The sequence below is a fragment of the Phaenicophaeus curvirostris genome, chromosome 4, assembly GCF_032191515.1.
Source record: "Phaenicophaeus curvirostris isolate KB17595 chromosome 4, BPBGC_Pcur_1.0, whole genome shotgun sequence".
In the NCBI taxonomy this organism is placed as follows: domain Eukaryota; kingdom Metazoa; phylum Chordata; class Aves; order Cuculiformes; family Cuculidae; genus Phaenicophaeus; species Phaenicophaeus curvirostris.
Genome location: NC_091395.1, coordinates 30,712,013 through 30,729,002, shown reverse-complemented (window position 1 = coordinate 30,729,002; position 16,990 = coordinate 30,712,013). Strand labels below are relative to the sequence as shown.

Genomic DNA, 16,990 nt, shown 5'->3' with positions numbered 1-16,990 from the left:
GAGAAGAGGAGGCTGAGGGAAGACCTTATTGCTCTCTACAATTACCTGAAAGGAGGTTGAGGACAGAAGGGAGCTGGCCTCTTCTTCCAAGTGACAGGGGACAGGACAAGAGAGAAAGGACTCAAGCTCTGTCAGGGGAGGTTCAGGCTTTACATCAGGAAAAAAAATTTTCATGGAAAGGGTCATTGGTCACTGGAACAGGCTGCCCAGGGAGGTGGTTGAGTCACCTTCCCTGGAAGTGTTTAAAGGACAGGTGAACGAGGCGCTGAGGGGCATGGTTTAGTGTTTGATAGGAATGGTTGGACTCGATGATCCTGTGGGTCTTTTCCAGCTTAGTGATTCTTTGCTAATATCATTGCAGGCACTAAATTGACTACAGCCTTGTTGGTCCTTCTGCTGTGTCAAGTTCACAGCACTGCCACCGAAGTATTCTTTCCAAGTGGGGAAAAAACCACCTCTCTTCATTTAGTGTTCCATACATTAACCCAGCAAACAGAAACTTACTTCAAGAAAAGATTGAATACACTACACAAACAAGGCTTGTATTTCCCTCAGATTCTTGACTGCTTGCTAGTGCAAGTGACACAGACCATTTTGAAAGCGAAGGTCAATTGTTTGCCTTAGGCTGACTGCAAAGCAGGGGGTGGGAGTGTGGGTGGTGGTGAGATATCAATTTAATTGGATCTTTTTATAACCAAAAGAAAATAAAGAATATGCTAGTTCATTTTCTTGTTTGCTGTGTTGTCCCATCGTTTTTTTTTCAAATTATATACAAGTACACGTCAACGGCACAAAAAATTAAGAAACACTTCTCAAGAAGCTCTGGACATTGGACATGTTTTCTCCCATTTACTAGAAAAGTCTTCACAGAACCATATAAATTAACCAAGATTCATCCCATACCTGCTGGCATGTTACAAATGAAAGACCACAACTGGACACAGGCAAGCTTACCTCACAACAGTTCTACTAATTAACTGCTATCCTTCAGTTTTGATACCACTCCAATAATGGGTAAAAGAGTGTTTGTAATTTTATTCATTCCTCATTTTCTTCCTCTGACATTCTATGTTTTGTTTCTAAAATTGAAAATTTTGTTTTGTTATAAAGCAAATTATTACAAAATCACTCAGCACTGCATTTTTTCAGTATCTTTTAAATTTACTGAGCTTGAGATTGCCTTAAAAAATACACCAGGAAACAAAAAAAAAATTAATCCCTAAGAAAGCTACAACAAAGTCAAATGGAATGATTAATTATCTAAGACTGCAAACTGACAATGTTTGCATATGCAGAGTGAAAGAAAATTGTCTCAACACAGTAACAAACTACACATGTGGAACACAGACAAAATAATTTCCAGTTTCTGCAGAAGACAAGACAGTGAGGCAGTTCATGCGCTTCCCAGAGGATCACAGTTCTGGATTTATCAAATATAATACAAATGGCAAACCATAGCAAGGAAAAAAACCCCACCTTACTCCTTATCAAATACTGAATACGTTAACCAGTGTATGTATCCAGCCTTTTTTAATCAGTTACAAGGAATACTAAGAAAATATCAGGTGTTCTTCACCAAACTTAAGCATCTATAGTCGCAAAATTCAAAATAATAGTTCCCAACCATAATTTACTCAACCAATACACACCATTCCCTTCCCATTACTCTACATTCTGTTAACTGAACTCTCCTTACATGATGCACCATACATACAACTGTGCACAGCATATTAGAGGAAGGGGCAAGGTACACAAATTAGCAACTCCTATGTGTTTGAAGTAACAGTTATCAAGTGATACAAACATGAGAGTTTTATATTACATAGTTAAGGTTTTTGTTGGGAAGAAAAGATTAAGCTCATGTCACCACTGCTATAACAGAGATGCTAGCCATTTTCTTTTTAAGAATGACTGAGGCAAACAAACCACTTGCCTACATACCAGTTATGAGGAGATCCTCAATCCTTCTTCCCTTGGCAAGTTCTGAGTAATTTATGCTTCCGTTATAATTTTAACAGGAAAACCAACAGCAAAAAAGCTTTATCTGTCAACAAACCAGTAACTACATGCTAAGAAAAGAAGCGCATCCTACAGTTCTTTAGTATTTACTGTGAAAAGTATCGTAGCAATATCTTTATTGAGCTGGAGTTCATCAGCTGTGACAGGTCCTGCCTCAACAGTAGACAATTCTTGGTACATAATCTGAACCATCAACCTTCCATAACAAACTTCTGAAACTTAACCATGTTACAACAAGCCTGAAAGTACTTTTTTCACCCATTAGAGAAGCTGGGCTGTATTTTCTAACATGACCTCCAAGCCATGGTGCTTGGCCTACAAAGCAATACAGCCATACATCCCTCCGTAGGTTGATGTAAGCCTGTACAAGGCATGTAGCCAACAGTTACCACTTGTTAATGCATATATAAGCTGGATGTCTTGAGGAATTAAGAAAAAAAAAATATATACAAGAGCAATACATTTTACAAAGGGATCCCCATGACAGAAGAAGTACTTTCAGCTTATAACCCACCATTCTTTTTATCTTGAACAAGCCAAAAAGCTACTGTGAACAAGAGAATCACACACAGAAGACATTGCCTGTTATTGCCAGTTTTATGTAAACATCACAAAGAGTATTCCAAATAATTTTTCTATATTCAGTATTCTCTGCAATAACTAATATATTTCAAGCAACTGTTCAGAAGAATTAATCTGTTGAAAAACATCTGTTCTTTCTTCAGTTGAAAACTGAAGCCTGAGAGCTTTCAAGTTCACACTATGCTTCAGTGAAGGTAAACGTGATGTCAATGGCGCAGTGCTTTCCAGAACTCTAAACCTCCATACCAAACATTACGTAATTACTACACGGACATGCTTCAAAGTCAAGGCCACAAATAATTAATAACACATTCTGACCGCCAATAAATCTTGTAAGGAGCAAAAGCGATGAACAGAGAAGTCGGGACTACCCCAAACGACGGTCTAGCTAAACGAGCTTCGCACCCAACGGCTGCCCCGGCCGCAGCGGGCACGGCAAGCCCTCGCACTTGGCTGACTTCGGGAAAACGCCCCGCGCCCCGCAGGGCAGAGCCCGAGCGCGCAGCCCAGCGGGCAGAGCCCGGCTCGGCCCCGGCACGCTCTCGGGCCGCCCCCGCCTGCAGTTCTGGCCAAGAGACCACCCCCCCTAGCCCCCGCCGGCCGACCCGGGCCCCGCCGCCGCCCGGCGCGGCCGCCCCAGCCCCAGCCTCACCTCCCCGGCGGGCGGCGCGGGGGCGGCTGGGGGCCGGAGGCCTCCATCAGCTGTGGCCTCTGTATTTCGAAAGATCCGCCATTTTCACCCCGTCACCGCCGGCCCCTGCCCCGCCCCCCGCCCCGCCCGGCCGCCAAATCCCCGCTGCTTCCGGACCGGCAGGTCCCGCGCGGCATCCGCGGCCCGAGGAGGGGGCCCGCCCCGCCCCCCGCGCTGCTCCGCGGCTTCAGGGCGCGGCCGGCCCGGTGAGCGGTGACGGAGAGAGCCGCCCGCAGGCATCTCCTGCGGCGGAGCGGAGGCGGGCTCAGCAGTCCCTGGCAGCCACAGCATGGTCGTCCGGGAGCCTTCCCGGCAGGGGCGGGGGGGCGGCTGTCGGCTCCCCCCCGCTCCTCCCCACCGGCGGGGCCGTGTCCGCACCCCTTCCCTCACCATCCTGCCGCTTTCCCGCCCTCGCACTCACCGGGCGGGCGGTCTTCGTCCTTCTCAGCCGTTACCGATGCCCGTCACTACCGCGCGCCCTGCAGCGCCGCCGCCGGCCCCTTCCCGTGCTCTGCCGCGCCCGTCGCCGACGGCGCCCGCTACGAAGCCGCCGTGTTTGTTCAAAATCACGCGCCCCGCGCCATTCCCCCGTCACATCCCATAATACTACGCCGCGCCGCCCTGGCAACCGCCAGCGCCGCGCCCCGCGCTTCCGGGCCCGCCCCGCTCGCGCCGGACCGCCCGCTTCCGGGATCGCGCGCGCTGCTCGAGGAGGACAGGGTCCAGCCCCACCGCGAGGCCGCGAACTCGCGCGCCCGTGTACGCGCGGTGTCGCGCGGCTGCGTTTCTATGTGTGCGGCCTAGAGCAAGGGCGGCGAGGCTCTGGCCGCGCGGGCTCTCCTTCAGCCTGCGGGCGGCGCGGCTCTGTAGTAGGAGGCGGCCTGCGACGCGCGGCGGGGGCAGTGAAGATGGCAGCCGCAGTGAGGCAGGACCTGGCGCAGCTTATGAACTCTAGCGGCTCTCACAAGGACCTGGCGGGCAAGTGAGTGCTGATGCCGGCCTCCCCGTACCGTGGCGAGGCGGGTGAGCGGCCGTCGGAGGGGGGCGGTGGCGCCGCCGGGCTCTAGGCTGGCGGGGTGGCTCTCGCTGGCGGCCGCAGTTATTTATGTACAGAGAAGAAAGAGAGAAAGACCACCCTGCGATTCTGCCTTTTTAAATTTATTCTTCGATTCGCGACGGATTGCTCAGTGCCGGTGGTGCCCTGAGCCCTTCGCTGGTGCCTCTCTGCTGCCGCGAGTCCGGTCGCCCGCCCGCGGCGTGCGGTCCCTCGGTTGCTGTGGATGTGTCGGTGGTTCCATCGTGACTATTGTTATCATCAGCATTGAGTGGGTAGTTTGGATGACAGACCTTGGGATCTGAGCTCTTCACAGTGCAGTGCAATGCATGACATAGGTTTTTCTCTTCCCCGAGAGTTTAGTCAGATGTCAACCGAAGTCCTAGTCCAATTGCTTATTTTCTAGAGGAATTGCATCACTTTTGGGAGTTTTGTGGAGAATCTTCAGAATGTTCCTCTCAAAATGTGACTTCAACGTGAATGTAGTATTTCATTGCTATTGCACGTACTGAGGTTATGTTTGATTAGTTTTAGCAGGCAAAGTTTGATTAGTTTTATGAAGCATGAAAACTGGAGTTGCTATTTTTGCATGAATAAAGACTTGAAAATGCACAGTCTGTGCCTGCGCTCGTGTCAGGTAGCAGTAACGTACTAATTAGGTCCCACTACCAACAGTGTTTCTTATTCTCATTGAACATGGCATTTTATACATTTGACCATTAATAATCTTATCCATGAGCGATATAGTTTTCATTACTTTTTCTGTGTGCTATCTTATTATTTTTTCTTTTTTCTCCCCAACTTTCAAAATTGCATGTGTATTGACAGATAGCAAAATGATGAGCTGTGTTGTCTGAGAATCCAATCTTGGGATTTGAAACCAGCCTGATACTAGTTCCAGGTGAATGTTCCTGACATTGGAGCACAAACACTTTAAAAAAACTGCCACCTGAAAGGCAGAGAAAATATAAGCAAAAGTAGGGCTCTGACGTAGAAAATAAGCAGAGAGACAGAACTTTTTAGTGATAAAATGTGCCCTGTGATTATTATTATTATTTTTTTAATCCGGACAGATATCGTCAAATATTGGAAAAAGCCATTCAGCTGCTGGGTGTAGAACAACTTGAAGCTCTCAAAGCTTTTGTAGAAGCAAGTAAGTGCATCTGGTATAATCGGTTGCACACTGAGTGTCAGAGGTCTGTAGGATGGCATATTTGTTAGCTCTGTGTGAAGCTATCTAAATACATGATATTTTGATCTTGTTGGAACACAAACACAATTAGGAGAGGAACCATCATCATCACATTCAGAAATTAAAGGAGAATGGCCTTATAAGCTTCATAAGCTATTATAACTTTCTAACCAGTCGCATAAAGTAGTCTCTGTTGAATACTAAAATTGATATTGGATGCTAAATAGTATTTAAAATAATAATTCCATTTTTTTCTCTGTCAAGTTAGTTTGAAAAACTGTCAAGAAGAAATGGTTAGGGTTTGTTGTGTTTTATTGGATGTTTAGCATATTGAATATCTCTATAAATTGGGCCTGTTGTGATTTTTTAAGTTAAGAATAAACCTAGTTAAATTTAGCCTAAAGGTTTACTTTGTCAAAGATACTTCAGGTACTGGGAACGCTGATTTAGAATGGAACACCTCTATAAATTACAAATCAAAATGAGAAAGCCATTGTTATTTTTCAGGCATTAGGGCTCTGATGACCTCTAGTGTAAAGAAACTGTTTCTGAGGGGAAAAAAAAAATGTTTTAGAAACAAAGGAAAAACCACTGTGTATTTGGATAATGATTTAAAACCACGAAATAGTCTAATTTAATAGAAAAGCAAATAATCATTTATTGTGAAGTCACTGACAAGCATGGCATCCATCCTGTTTTTCTTCCTTGTGTCTCTGTACCAGTGGTGAACGAGAATGTCAGTCTAGTGATCTCACGTCAGCTGCTGACTGATTTCTGTACCCATCTTCCAAGTCTTCCTGACAGCACAGCCAAAGAGATTTACCACTTCACCTTGGAAAAGATACAGCCTAGAGTTATTTCATTTGAAGAGCAGGTGAGAGATTAATGATGGAGTTTTGATTTGCAGGCTTGTCTTTGTATTTCCCCCCCACTATCTGCTGACTGTTTTTAAATCTTTAGAAGAGCTGTTCAGAACAGATTTTGCATTACAGTACATGCAAAACCTGAACTAAATACAGAGAGTATTTAGGATTGTGCAAAGAATACAGACTTTGTCTCTTCATCAGGATGCTGGGCAGGTAATTCCTCTGCTACCAGAAAATGGCTTTTCACAATGAAACAATGCTTGAGCTATTGGAGATGCTTTCAAGAGACAGACTGGTACTCACTGTATTGCATTTTACTCAACTAGTAAAACCAACAAGTAGTGTAAAGAGAAAAGTATCTTGACAAATAGCTTTTGTTTCGAAATAAATCTGTGTGTGTGTATTTTAGTCATATTTGTTTTACCAGGAAAAACTGTTTTCTTGAAATACCAGTACTAGTTAACTATTGAAAGTGTTCAGTTCAGTTTTGGGGCTATTTTGTATAAGTATTCACCATCCTTCGAGAGTTCTTAGCGAAGATGCTTATAGAAAAAGCCTCTAAGATGTAGTATTTGAGAAGAAAAGCAAGGCAGCTTCTGTCATGATTTGTATTTGCTTTTTATCTTTTGGTTTCTTTAAGCAGCTATTACTGTACATCTTAACTGAAGTTGCTTGCCTATATGTTATAAAGGTTATGCATAAATGAAATCTAAGACATCAAGTGATTATTTTTTTTAGACACATTTCCACTTGTAAAACCCAGATTGTAAGCATTGATATTTTGCCTGATGACCGCTGCTCTATAAAGTAGAAGTGTCTGCATTAGGAGCTAATCATAGTTAACCTCATTCATATCTCACAGGCATGATATGGGGTATAAGTGGAAGAAATGGCTTGTGAGTCTTGGTGCTTCAATTCTTGAAAGGCTTGTTTCATCAAAAACTTTACTACTTACTGCTCCCTGAAGATAAGCTCTTTTTCTCTTGTCGCAAGCTTAAATGGACGTGCTTCAAATCAGCACTTACATTTAAAAAGCTTAGTTTTAGAGCTTGATCCAGGAGTCCCACAGAGGACTCCCCGTGTGGGAGGAGTTGCATGCGTGCAGGTTGATGTGTCTGTGAAGCTAGGATATTGATTGAGGGGTTTCGTAAACAAATATCAAAGTTAAAATAGTACAGAATCATTCAGCTTCTATAGTATTTGCTGGTGGTTTTATTATTTAGGTTGCTTCAATAAGGCAACATCTTGCATCAATCTATGAGAAAGAAGAAGACTGGAGAAATGCAGCACAAGTATTGGTGGGGATCCCTTTGGAAACAGGGCAAAAGTAAGTGTGGTGCTAGACACAGTTCTGTGTTGTTAAACAAATGTTCTCCCTTTGTACTTAACTAGACCAGTGAGTGATAATTTGGGGGTTGTATATTATCCCAGTGTTTCAGTAATTCAGGCCAGAACTCCTGCCAGATGACAAAGCCAGGTTGGATGAGGCTTTGAGCAACCTGATATAGGCAAAGTTGTCCCTACCCATGACAGGGAGGTTGGAATGAGATGATCTTTGAGGTCCCTTCCAACCCAAACCATTCTGTGATTCTATGACAGAAGTATAGCGTGATGACTGTACATTACAGTAAACAGTAGTGGGTCAAAATACATTGCATTATTAATCAGTCTTGTTAATAAACAGCCTTTTTGATAGTACAAAATGCTTTTAAAGATTGTTAAAAGGTTCTTGAAAGGTGGCAGTTCTTCAATTTGTTGGCCGTTACAGCTGAAAATGAAGACAGAGTTCAAAACTGGATATTAACAAATACAGTTGAGATTTCTTGTGGGGTTTGTGGTTTTGTGTTGCTTGGTTGGGTTTGAGGGGTTTTTTTTTGTTTATTTTTTAAGTTTATAACCCTTGCTGTTATTTTTCTCTTGCTTTTCTTCCTGTCCTTTTTCTCCGTATGCAGTAGAAGGAATTGCTGTTCCACTGTGAGCTTGCTTCTTAACTCAAGTGACTAATTGCTTATGGCAAACTTCCAGTCTACTAAAACCGGATGATTAGAGTAGACATTTGTGTCTTGGTGGACAGCATTATTTCTAACAGTGTTTGTAGGAGCCAGTTCTATATCGGCATTCATGTCAAATTTCCTTACCTTGAACAGAGTGCGCTAGTATTTGCTGTTAAGAAATAAGTAAGCATGTTAAAGCAAACATTGTCAAGTGCTTAAGAATCGTGATATATCTTCAGAACATCCAAGAAGACGGCTAGATGTGTAGCAGCTCTGAGCACTTGCCTTTCTCTTTCTCTACAGACAGTACAATGTAGATTATAAACTGGAGACCTACCTGAAAATTGCCAGGCTGTATCTGGAGGATGATGACCCAGTTCAAGCAGAAGCTTATATTAATCGAGCTTCCCTGCTTCAGAATGAATCAACTAATGAGCAGCTGCAAATCCATTATAAGGTTTTCTGACTTGCTTTATTGCTTTCTCATTTTAAAGCGAGATTATTCCACATTAAGATGTTTTTATGTAATGCCACTGAAACTTCAATAATGAGAGAAGAGATAGAAGGAAAAACTTTTAAATGGTTTTGGGAGCTTGAGTACGACATCTTGGCAATAATTAAACATTCCTTATGATTTTGAGATAAATCTGTAAAGGTTCCTTAAATGCTGATCGATTTGATTCAATACTAACTGAAATTCAGTACTGATTGAAAATAAAACTTAGACTTCAAAACATCTGAAATATTGTTGAAAATATTGCCTCCACCTTTGTCATTAAATCTAACGGGGAAAAAAATCACATCCAGTATTAAGGATGACAAAAGCTCACTCCCCCAATGGTAGTTAACTATTAGGTTCCATCTGTAAAAGTTAGCTGTGTATAGTTCATACATTTAATTTTTCAAACCATTTTAGTAACTTGAGTGAGCAGTGGGAACTGGTGTGGTTATGTTTACAATTCTGCAACACAAAGCACATGTGCCATGTGTAACTCAGGGTGTGGTGGGTTTGGTTTGTTGGTTTTCTATTTTCTTTTCTTTTTTTCTCCTCCCATGCTACATTTTAAAACACACACTCAGTTGGAAGTGTAAATATTTTCTGTAAGCATTAGAAAAGCAGGAAGAAAGGGAGAGAAGAAATATCAAGTGCTGTTACAGTGCTGAAAGGGGAAAGTAAACACTTGAAACTTATAAATTTCTACCTCAGTGCTAGCTGTCAATGTCAGTTATGAAGGGGAAGTGTACATAAGTACAATATGAGCTGTACAATATTTCATTTACTTACTTACTGGTGTTTAGACATTTGCAGTGTTTACCATGTGAATAATGCTGGGATTGCTTTCCACCTGCTGATGTTGCTTTCCATGATACTTTAGCAAGAGCTTCACAAGTCGAGCTGTTTGTTTAAATACAGATTTCCCTAGGATGCAGTAGAGTGATATTTATAGGAGCTGTCACTTGATAATGTGGTAATTTATACACACTGATATTATGCAGCCACACCCATTAGTTTTGGTTTTCTGAGACATATTTTCTTCATAGGTTTGTTATGCTCGAGTTCTTGATTACAGAAGAAAGTTCATTGAGGCTGCCCAAAGATACAACGAGCTCTCCTATAAGAGCATAGTCCATGAAACTGAGCGACTAGAGGCACTGAAGCATGCTTTGCATTGTACTATTTTGGCATCAGCAGGTAAAGTACACGTTACATTTTTGTATAAAAGACTCAGTATCAGTACTTCATATCCCCTGAAGCAAGTCCATTTACGCATTATCTGTGGGGAGGGAATCTTGTCACAGTGAAGAATCCAAAATTGTTAACTCAGTGTCAAAATTACCTATTGGCATACTGCTGACTCAGAGTTGGATTACTGCTGTGTCTTTGCCAGTGACAATGTAACATCTTTGCTGAAGATGCAAAAGGTAGTTAGTGGCAAAAAGTGCTTTGGAACTGAGTACAACTGAGTTCCTTCTTTGGTAGAGTTTTGTTGGTTAATTGCGTGTATTGACAAAGATAATAACTTTCTGTTGTTTACCTCTACTCAATGCATTAGTAATAATTTATGAGGATTCTTCTTGACTCTACTAGGACAACAGCGTTCTCGCATGCTTGCTACACTCTTCAAGGATGAGAGATGTCAGCAGCTTGCAGCCTATGGGATCTTGGAGAAAATGTATCTTGACAGAATTATCCGTGGAAATCAGCTGCAAGAATTTGCAGCTATGCTAATGCCTCACCAGAAAGCAACTACAGCTGATGGTATGTATTTCTTTAAAGCCTGGTAACGGTAGGTGTTTATCCACAATCAAAAATAGTGATGGAAAATAATTCGGTATTGTTTACATGATTACTTAAAAATTATTTTCCAGCCTCATGAGGATATAATGTAAAGTCTCTTAGCCATATTTCATCTTTCTGATTGTCTATTAAAGTTTTGAAATACACTTCCAGAAGATGACTTGTAAAAATCTCGTTTCTTTGTCCATGTACAGGCCTCTTCACTGACAACCTCTTAATATTTCTAACCTTGCCACATAATTTGAGTCTCTGTCCTTTTGAGCTTCTCAAGTTATAAGGCACTACAGGATGCCTGGGGACACCTGACGTGTATGTAGGCTGTAACTGGTCTGTGCAGATGATAAAGTTACTTGAACTACTTCTTGACTTGACAGGAAGATGAGGGATAGCGAGAAGTTGACTTGGACCTCACACTGTCTCCAAGTTGTTTTCTGATCCCTTTGACTGACATTATTAGTTGTGTTCTTCCTGGAACCTCTGAACAGTGAGAAATAATGTGAACTAATGACTTCACTGGAATCCTAAACTGGTCTCAGTTTTCCAAATTAGAAGAATACTAAAGTGGAAAAATAAATAAGCCTGAAATACCTGTTAATCAGGAAAATCCTTAACCAATGAGGTTAAGGACAAAGAAAGAGCTGTGTAATCGCAGAGGTGAAAACTGGTTAAAGATACTTTACTGTGAATAAGCTGCAGTCTTTTCATGGGGTCAGTGTGCTGTTTATTCATAGCTTGCATTGTTTGTCTGTGTTAGTTAAAGAATGCAGGTTAATTGGTATTTAATAATGTGCTTATCCTCAAGAAGAGGTTAAGGGGTAAATCAGTTAAATTGCTAAATCGAGAGGAGAGAAATTAGTTGAGGGTTTATCACTGTACATGCGCAGTAAGAGAGAGGTTAATTGTACCCCTAACAGCCGTAAAGAAAAAAAAACATTAGTCTTTCTGCTTGGAAAGCATGTAACTGATCACAGGAGGTCAAGCACCCTCAGTTCAGGTGTTGAGTCTTGTAGAAAAAAAGCAAGGGCTCCATTTGGTTATTCTAGGAATTAAATAAGAGGGTTTAAGCTACCTGTCTTATAATCAACTACGTACCACACATTTAGTTTTGTTCATTTCTTCTACTTAGCCTAATACTGATGCAAGGCAGATGTATCTGGACCTTCTGCACATGTAACCCTTGGTAGGGAAAAAAGCTTTCCATCTGCTCTACAATATGAAGCAAGTATTTCAGTCTTATAGTAATGGATTTTTTTTCTTATCTAATTCCTAAGGTTCCAGTATCCTGGACAGAGCTGTTATTGAACACAACTTACTATCTGCAAGTAAACTTTACAACAACATTACTTTTGAAGAGCTTGGAGCATTACTAGAGATCCCTGCAGCTAAGGTATCCGTTTTCTATATCTTTTGTGAAAACAAGGAGCATCAGACACATGAGAATAGCTGTGGTAAATATTAGGAACATTAGTTTAATATTAGGAAATAATTAGCCTTCCTCATAAAATGGAATATTTAAGTATCTAGCACATTTTATGAGAAGGAAGGGTAATTGTGTGGAATGAATAGTAGTGCAGTTAGATGCCACTGATAGCACATATAATCGTTTAATGATCAGTGCTGTCTTTAGATTCATGCCCCTCAGTGTGTTGAGATGTTGAAAAACCTGCAAGGACTTTTTAAGTGTTAATAATTTTTAACTTATTCCAGAATGGATGAAGTTTCTAACATCTTTCTCCCTTCATTTTTTAGGCAGAAAAGATAGCTTCTCAGATGATAACTGAGGGTCGAATGAATGGATTCATTGATCAGATTGATGGAATTGTGCATTTTGAGAGTAAGTTTGACCACAGTAATTTTTTTTTAGCACCGTTCAGAGTGAGCTTTTTGCGTTGCTGTTTTACAAGATAAAGAGATTAGATTTCTCAATAACTTGCCTGAAGTGAGTTTACTGTGTATTGCTGTGGCCAGCAGGTGGCGGAGTTTGCCTAAATGGAAGATCATGCTTCACCCAACATCCCTGCTATCTCCTTGTAGGAACAGGTTCCCTAGGAAGTTCTCTGTTCAGTTCTACTTTGTAATGCAGGAGTTAAGAGGTTGTAACAGATAGCCAAAATCATTTTAGCTTTTGAATACAGAAATGAGCGTGAGGTAGCTGCAAGGAAGGCCTCCTCTGTGTAAGGACTCAGGCAGAGGAAAAGGTTGCAGTTGAAAAGGTTAGGGAATTGTTGATTAATTTGTTCTGTGTGGTGAAGTTTTTGCTTTTTTTTTTTTCAGCTCGTGAAGCTTTGCCAACTTGGGACAAGCAGATTCAGTCACTGTGTTTCCAGGTTAACAACCTGCTAGAGAAGATAAGTCAGACAGCCCCAGAATGGACAGCACAGGCAATGGAGGCGCAGATGGCTCAGTGACTGTGCAGCCATTGTCTGAAGGGAGATGATCAATGGCCTGCTGTGTTGGGAGAAGGGAACTAAGTGGGACTGTGAACCAAATGGTGATCCACCTTCATTTCCTCACCTTCTATTTTCCCTCCGGCTTAGAACACAATTAGGTGATATCATGTTTGATATGACAGTCTCTTGGTTCTCTTGAGCATAGACTGATGCTGTTGTTGCCTCTGCATTACATTCTGCTGTCCTGAAAGCTGTGGTTGTAGAAACTGTAATGTCTGCAGCAAGTTTTGGGTTTAGTTTATTTAATTTTTTTTCCACTGTGTTTCTATAGCTTTGTAGCCCATTACTTATGATGCTTGTCCTGCTGTGAAAATGTAAGTGCCATGTTTCTTTTAGTTGTAATTATTCTAATAAAGGCTGGAATGAGCCACTTGGTTTAAGTGTTGCAGGGACCTGACTTTTTTTCTTAAGCATTATCTTGAAATAAGTTGAATATTTCAGCCCCTGAAAATGTTGAATGAAAACCATCCTTTTTCTTTCTTCTGTGTTTATAAAAAGCAAGTCTGAAATCTTAACTGAAGGAAATACTGACCCTTTCCTGCATTGCTGCAACAGAGCACAGAAATGCTAAAAGATCTATTAAAGAACAGTGTTTGCAAGAGGGCTTGTTACAAAGATACAATAAATGATGAGAACATAGCATGTGCCATGTAAGGTAAGCTGAGCAAGCTCTTTATTTTCCTAAGTCAGCATGAATTGGCAGTTTTCAGAAGTGCACAGCAACAAAGAATCAAAGTGGCCCTTTTGGTGTTTTTCAGTCTGGAGTTGTGTACTCTTTACCCATCCATATGATCTGCCAGGTATATGAATCTTAGTGTGCGATTTGCTGGAGAGGTTTTCACACAGAACTCTTTTGGTAGTGGACAGACAAGGCAGAGTTTCGTCACAGCTTTTCCTGTCTAGAGGTTATGTTTTAGTTTGAGGTGATCTCACCAGCTTCGATGTGAATTAGCTTAATGCCTTTCTCATTTCAGTCAAGTAATAATTCTCTCAGAGAGTTTTCAGTCTGTGCTCCCTAGCTTTTACGTCTCAAAATCTGGAGGATGTTGATGCTTGAGTCAAAGGTTTTGGCTTAATCCAAAACTCTTAATACCTTGATTTTTGGTTTACCTTTTTTTTTTCTTTTAAATATTCATACATTTGTATTTGTAGTACTGTTAATTTATTACAAAAGCCAGGAGGAACTGTGGGAGCAGGAAGGAACTGCCCACCTCTTGACAGTTTTACTGTAAAAGAATAGAGGTGGAAGATTTTCCCTGTCTGAGATTCTGGGTTTGCTGTTCTCCTTTCATGTGGGCTGATGTAGTCCAGTGTAAGGGTGTATACTGGGGTTGGTGTCTGGCACTCCGGACACTCACCTACAATATGCACATCAGTCACCTAACTTGCCGAATAGCCTCCTGTATGACCCTCTAACACAGCAGATGTAAATAACTTACTTGCTACAGAAGAAATGCTGGTATTTCAGTAGAGGGCTGTAAAAGCCAAGCTGAAAACAAGCATATCCAGTGAGCACTGTACACATCTTTGCTTTATCCAAGTCGATGGTGTCAGAGCTGGCTTTGACTATTCATTGGTTAGCTTCCTATATTTCCAGATGACCTCTTTTCCCTCTCAACTCTCCAGATTACTTTAAAGGCAACTATAGTGTTGTACATTTACGTAGACAATGCAACACCAATAGATACAAAACGTCTAATTAGTAGTTACTTGAGTAGTAATCTAGTATCAGCAGAAAAAACCCCCCACATTTCAAACTTTGTGATTAGGCTTTTGATTAGTTCATTGAAATGCAGGAACTTACTGCATAATTAAAATAGAAACTTAAGTGATGTGGTAAATTAACTCCCTTAACTAGTCATACCATTACAAATTGAGATTTGCAGTGTAACTGTCTATAGTGTAACAGCTATTCTACAGAGGATCAGACATCCTGTCTCATTTCTTTAAAGCGGGTTTATTGTTTGCTTGGCTTATTCAGAAATTATCACTTACATTTTGACTTTGCTTATATTCTCTTTTGCCCTGGAATAGTTCAGTGACCCATGAAACTTAGGTTACTTAGAGATTTGGGGTTAAATTAGATGCACAAGCTCTTTATCTGTTGAATCCTACAAGGAGGTGAATTCATGGTTTCGCAATAACAGAAAAATGAGCCATATTGCAACAAAATTACAGATTTCCAAGATTTTATTCATTTCATTGTTCCAATCTGGGAGGAAAAATAATATCAGAACCATCTAAGTATGAAAGCAACAGTTGTAGAAGAAGCCACTGTTTCCCAAACAAAAATGAACAACAAGGATTTGCCTAATACTGGGACTGACATAGGAAAGGTAGCAAATATAAAATTTTCAGGCTGCTATTAGTAAATATCTTTAATTTTTTTTTTTAAGTGAAACATTAGTTATATTGGCATTAACAGAATTTTAATAGATTTAGCTACTCTTTTTCAGTTTCTGCTGTTGATGTTTGAAAATGTGACAAACATTTGAGTCTTCAGAGTGTTTTATGCTTTGTTAATTGCCATTCTGTTGGAAACTCCAGTCATTCAGTCGTTTAACTTGGATCCAAGCAACTTCGTATGTTTCAGTTCTTCAGCTGCTTACGGAAACAATCAGAGTTAGATGGCAAGGCAAACATCCCTCAGGAAAGGAATTCACAAGGTTTCAGGATGTCAGGCTTGGTGTAACAGGACATCACTGTTCTTTCAAATAGTTTTACAGCAGCAAGTACTTGCTATAAGATCAGATTCTTTAATACAGGGAAGAACATAAGAGGGCATGCACACTTTCTTTGGTTGTTATAACTTGTCTAGATCTGTAGAGGTACCTTGTTTTGAGGCACCTTGCTTCTTTTACTTAGCAAGAAATGCCATGTGAGTTTAGACCCAATTACAGTGGTAGTCTTCACTATGCAAGTATTTTTGTATATCAGTCCAACAGCATCAGAAAAGAAAGCAAAGTGGTGACAGAAATGGTGTTCCTTTTCAAGGCTGAAGAGTATTTTGACTACATATTTTCAAGTGAAATTACTTGTAACTTATTGAGAGTGTACAAGCTAAGAATTTTCTCTCCCTTTAAGACAAATGTGGGTGTAGTTACTATTAGGCTGGAGCCTGTTGGTTTTCTTGTCTTACAGATTTTTATTTTTTGTATTGAGAAGTAAGTCACACTGACCTCTGTGCACAGTGCTTGTCTTGACAGCATGCCCTTTGCAGATGGAGGTGAGCTATGTATGCCATTCATACATGTTCCAGCTTAGGGCATTTGCTACTTCACTCTGCTACCTAAGGAAGAAGACAGTTCTAAAAAGCCGTAACAGAGTGTTTTCACAGCTGCTTTATTATCTTTTCTCCTTGTGGGCCAGGAGTGACTCTGGGTAAGCAATAAACAGATCTGCTCAATCATTTCTTAAAAGGAGAAGCCCAAGTGGCAAACTTTAGCCTCAAAACTAAGATGACCTTTGGTGATGAGCTAGCACAATATGTGAACAGGGTACTACTAGCCCCTCAAAGCCCACATTGCTAGCTTGGGTATCCTTCCCGCTTTGGCCAAGGCCTGCCCTAGTGCTGGTGCCAAAAAAAAGCAGCTCCTCACTAGACGGAGAACTAAGTACACATAATCAGTGTAGAGGCCTCAGGTCTTGTGGATGACTACCAGCACATTCCCAGTTTTGTGTTGTGATTAAACTGTATTTATCCATAGCATGCACAGAAGAAGACAATCGGTCAGTCTGGGATTTTTAGATTTCTGAGCCTTTACTCAGAACATGCTTCCTACGTGCATGGCTTAGAGTGTACTTCAGTTAATGGGTAACTTAGTACCAGAAAATCTTCCATCC

General features: G+C 41.2%; 2 protein-coding genes across 6 annotated transcripts in view; one reads left to right on the top strand and one right to left on the bottom strand.

Moving 5' to 3' along the window:
• Nucleotides 1-3,946, bottom strand: part of LIN54 (lin-54 DREAM MuvB core complex component) — a 40,548-nt gene extending 36,602 nt beyond the window's left edge. For 2 of the 4 annotated variants that reach the window (XM_069855654.1, XM_069855657.1), the window contains exon 1: nucleotides 3,254-3,349. The gene's annotated coding sequence lies outside the window, so the exon portion shown is untranslated. Of the gene's footprint in view, nucleotides 1-3,253; nucleotides 3,350-3,709 lie in introns of those variants that run through there. The other 2 variants (XM_069855655.1, XM_069855656.1) reach the window with 2 other exon arrangements.
• A 56-nt stretch (nucleotides 3,947-4,002) lies between these two features.
• On the top strand, nucleotides 4,003-13,527 carry COPS4 (COP9 signalosome subunit 4). Of its 2 annotated transcripts, none has more exons than XM_069855662.1 (10): nucleotides 4,003-4,274; nucleotides 5,420-5,499; nucleotides 6,261-6,412; nucleotides 7,628-7,731; nucleotides 8,702-8,855; nucleotides 9,941-10,091; nucleotides 10,488-10,658; nucleotides 11,969-12,084; nucleotides 12,447-12,531; nucleotides 12,972-13,527. In XM_069855662.1, exons 1-10 carry the CDS (start codon nucleotides 4,201-4,203, stop codon nucleotides 13,103-13,105), a joined length of 1,221 nt encoding a protein of 406 aa, XP_069711763.1. In that variant the 5' UTR covers nucleotides 4,003-4,200; the 3' UTR covers nucleotides 13,106-13,527. The 2 variants fall into 2 exon arrangements, with proteins under 2 accessions (XP_069711763.1, XP_069711764.1); XM_069855663.1 differs by having other exon boundaries at nucleotides 4,005-4,315.
• The last annotated feature ends 3,463 nt before the right edge of the window (nucleotides 13,528-16,990 follow it).